The sequence below is a fragment of the Eimeria acervulina genome, genomic scaffold (genome assembly GCF_000499425.1).
Source record: "Eimeria acervulina Houghton genomic scaffold, Eah_scaff227, whole genome shotgun sequence".
Lineage (NCBI taxonomy): Eukaryota > Apicomplexa > Conoidasida > Eucoccidiorida > Eimeriidae > Eimeria > Eimeria acervulina.
Genome location: NW_013550006.1, coordinates 10,984 through 15,002, shown reverse-complemented (window position 1 = coordinate 15,002; position 4,019 = coordinate 10,984). Strand labels below are relative to the sequence as shown.

The 4,019-nt window shown below is 52.1% G+C and overlaps 1 protein-coding gene across 1 annotated transcript in view; it reads left to right on the top strand.

The window, feature by feature from the left end:
- Window positions 1–1,715, top strand: part of EAH_00026850 (hypothetical protein, conserved) — a gene marked incomplete at both ends in the record, with an annotated part of 3,517 nt that extends 1,802 nt beyond the window's left edge. The window contains 3 exons of the mRNA XM_013396488.1: window positions 241–612; window positions 785–1,007; window positions 1,170–1,715. Coding sequence (XP_013251942.1) covers window positions 241–612; window positions 785–1,007; window positions 1,170–1,715 — 1,141 coding nt within the window. The remainder of the gene's footprint in view (window positions 1–240; window positions 613–784; window positions 1,008–1,169) is intronic.
- Between the last annotated feature and the right edge of the window lie 2,304 nt (window positions 1,716–4,019).

Below are 4,019 nucleotides of genomic sequence, written 5' to 3'. Positions count from 1 at the left end.
GTCTCCTTGGCGTCTAAGCTGTCTCCTTTTCTCTTTTTCTCTCTCTTCAGTTCTGGGTCTCTGATCTCTTTGTCTCCTTTGTATATTGCTCTCTCCTGCCGCTTATCTATTTGTCGTTTGTCTGTTGCTTCTTTCTGTCTCCTTTTAAGTGTCTCTTCTTGCTGCTGCTGCTGCTTCTGCACCCTTCCCCCTCTTCTCAGCTGTCTCCTTTCTCTTCTTTGTGCTGCCTTTGACTTGTAGGGGCCTCCAGAGCTGTACCCTGCCAGTGGGGGCCCCCCAGGGGCCCCCCCCTGCTGCTTGCTGCCGCTGTCTGTCTCTGCATTTATACTCTGACTGCTACGAAGTTAATTCAAAGAGGCAGCAGGGGCCCCCTGTCCCCTTTAGGGAGAGGGGCCCCCAACCGCGAGACTGGGGGAGGCCCCGTACCTGTGCCTTTATGCCTGAGGCAGAGGAGGCCCCGGGGCCCCCCTCCCCCCAGCCCTCAGCAGCAGCAGCAGCAGCAGCAGCGGCAGCAGCAGCAGCAGCAGCAGCAGCAGCAGCAACGGGGGATTCCTTCAGTCTCTGGGCCAGCGGGGGCCCCTTGCCTACGTATTTAGAGACAAGCAGCGGGAGGTAAGGGGGTCTCTAAGTAGTTGTTTTAATTCCTTTTGCTGTCTTCTGTCTCCTTTTATTGGGTGCTGCGGTGTCTCCATATTATTTACTTTCTTCTGTCTCTTTTTTGCTGCCTCTTTGTCTCCTTGTGTACTTACATTGGTGGTGCTGTGCTGCTGTTGGGGGTTTGCAGGCCCTCTGCGGCAGTCCCTTCTCCAGCAGCAACAGCAGCAGCAACAGCACCAGCACCAGCAGCACCTGCTGCTGCTGCTAATGCAGATGAGGCGGCAGCACAACTGGGGCACAGCGAACGACCGCAGCAGCGGCTGCAGCAGCAGCTGCAGCAACAGCAGCAGCTGCTGCTGCAGCAACTTCAGTTTGGCCCAACCTCAGCGCACAGCGGCAGTCACAGAGGGGTACGAAATAAACAGAATCTCCTTTCTGCTGTTGCTGCTGCTGCTGCTGCTGCTGTTACTGCTGCTGTTGCTGCTGCTGCTACTGTTGCTGCTGCTCCTTTGGTTGCTGCTGCTGCTGCTGTAGGTTGCTGCGACCTGTCTCCTTTTCTTTTTTTCTTTCAGCCCTTCGTCACACCAGGGACAACAGAGGCCCCGGGGGAGAGGGGCCCCCGTTCTTTTATCTTGGAGGGGGGCCCCCGCCTGGAGGTGCTGCGGGGTTTAAGTCGTTCTTACTTGTCAAGGGGCCCCCGATTGAGGAGACACCCCAGAGAGGGGGCCCCCATCCCCCTAGAAGAAGATATGTCAGGGGGTTTGTTCAACGAGCCTGGGGGCCCCCTGGGGGCCCTAGGGGCCCCCCCATCCTCTGCAGAGGACCTAGAGACAGCATTAGGAGATGCGGGGCCCCTTGAAGCGGCCCCCGACCCAACCCCACACGAAGAGGAGACGGGGGGCGGGGGTCCCCCTGACAACGAGGAGGTGTCTCTTCTTGGGGCTGGGGAGCCCCCCTTACTTCGGGTGCAAGAAGGAAGCAGCTACAGTGACAGCACAGAAGGAGACAATGCAGAGAGACAGCTGCTGCTAGGCAGCCCTCCGTACAGCCTCCCTCAGCAGGAGACAGAAGAGACAGAGGAGACAGAGGAGCTCAGTCAGTCTCTACAGCCGTTCTAGGCCTTCCTTAGGGCACCCCTAGCCCCATCGAATTGCAATTGCTGTCGTAGCGGTGTCTCCTTTAGAAGGAGACAGCAGAGAAGGTCTCCTAATAGGATTAGGTGTGGGGACTTAATTTGCTGACTAAATTTTGTCTCAAGCTCTAGGGTTTAGGGTTTAGGGTTTAGGGTTTAGGCATCAGGGTTAACGGTGTAGTAGTGTCATGGCTGCAGCGGCATGCGGCTTCTAAGCCTATTAGGGGCCCCCTGCTGCTCTAGCTGGAGGCTCCTCTTTGTTGGGGGGCCCCCCGGCCCCTTGGGGCCCCCCTCACTGCAGCAGCTGCTGCAGCAGCTGCAGCAGGAAGCAGCATCTGCAGCAGGTAGCTTATTTAAAGTGCCTTATTCGACGGTGTCGATACAGATACACTGCGCTGTCACTGCAGCGCAGTTGGGGTGTATCTGCAGCTTTGTTTGAGTCTCTTAGAGCCTGCAAACAAGGCGATAGGGGCCCCCTCAAACGCAGCAATGGCTACTTTAAGGGCCCCTAGGGGGCCCCTAGGGGGCCCCTGGTTTGTAGCTGTGTTAAGTTTTATAGTTAGTTCCGTCTGTAGGAGAATACGAGTTTGAGGGCTGAGCCGCAGATTGTGCTGCTGCTGCTGCTGCTGCTGCTGGTTTATATAAAGAGGGTGGGTTTGTGGCGAGGAGACAGGAGCGGGGTGCAGACGTTTTGTCTCCTGTCTCCTCTCAGGTGTATAGACACCGGAGAGGGGCCACCCTAAGGGGTCCCCTGGCGCTTGTTGTTTGTGTGGGGCAGTGCCTTAGCTGTTTATTTGGTGTCTCTTCCTATTAAAATATTATTCCTTATCATCTTGTGCTGTCTCCTTTTGTCTCTGTGCATGCGTTAGAACCTTATGCCACACTGTCTCTATCTCTCTGTCTCTCTGTCTCTATGATTTTCTTTCTATCTGTCTCTGCCTGTCTCTCTCCTTTTCTGTCTCTCTGTCTGCATGTTTGTCTCTGTCTCCATCGCTCTGTCTCTCTCTGTCTCTTTTTCTGTTTCTCTCTCTGTCTCTCCGTCTGCGTCTCTGTCTCTCTGTCTCTGTCTATGTCTCTGCCTCTCTGCCTATGTCTCTGCGCTTCCTTCTGTGTCTAACTCTATCTCGCTGTCTCAGTCTATCTCTCTGTCTCTGTCTCTCTTTCTCTGTCTCTCTCAGCCAGCTGCAGGGTCTCTCTTCTCTACAAAGGGTTTAACTGTCTCTACTGCTTCTTCGTTTGTTAAGAACTCCCATACACCGTCACTAGCTAGCAGCAAGCATTTATCATTTGGAGACACCTTATGAACAGCAACATCTGGCTCTGCTATAACCCCAACATTTGCTGCTAAACTGTCTCCAAGCGAGCGAGACATCGCAAGCCCAGGCACGTCGTCTCGCCGCAGCCATACTCTAACACAAACAACAACAGCAGCAGCAGCAGCAACAGCAGCAGCAGCAGCAACAGCAACAACAGCAACAGCAGCAGCACAACAGCAGCAGCAGAAGCAGAAGCAGGACAATATATATTATTTATATACATTTGCATATATATATATATATATATGGATGATGCATGTAGACATACAAATCTATATAAATATTTATATGTGAATGTACATACACAAATGTATATATATGTATAAACATAAATATAAATAAATAAATAAACACGTATAAATAAATAAATAAACAAACAAATATATATATATATATAGTATTTGCTGCAGCTGACCTGAGAGGCCCACAGGGCCTGCCTTGTTCGTCTTGCAGCGCGGCGACCCTTCCTCCTTTTGCTATTATTCTTTTTCTCTCTGCATCTACTTCAGGCTTATGATCTCTTGTAAGGGGGGTAATGCTCCAGGGGTGCTGAGGTGTGGGGCCCTGAGTAGCTAAGACTGCTCTACTATCTCCTACATTTGCAGTGTATAGGCAGCCCTGATGTATGATGCATGCAACACAAGTTGTGCCGCTACATAATATATCTGTAGGCCCTGTTTTTAGGGCTTTGTTTACGTCAAGATAAGCCTTATATAAAGCTTCTTCTATGCTGTTTTTCTGCTGTATGCGTCTGATAACAGAAGGAGACAGCAAGCGCTTTACCTCAGCAGAAACCCTCTCTCCATAAGGCCCATGACCATCTAATACACAGGCCCACACAGCTGTCCCAAACCCTAAACCCCAAACCCTAAACCCCAAACCCTAAACCCTAACTTTAGAGACACCTCCTACAAAACAGCCAGCTACACTTAAAGATGCATGCACAACAGACGCTAAGCCACGGCCTCCATCAA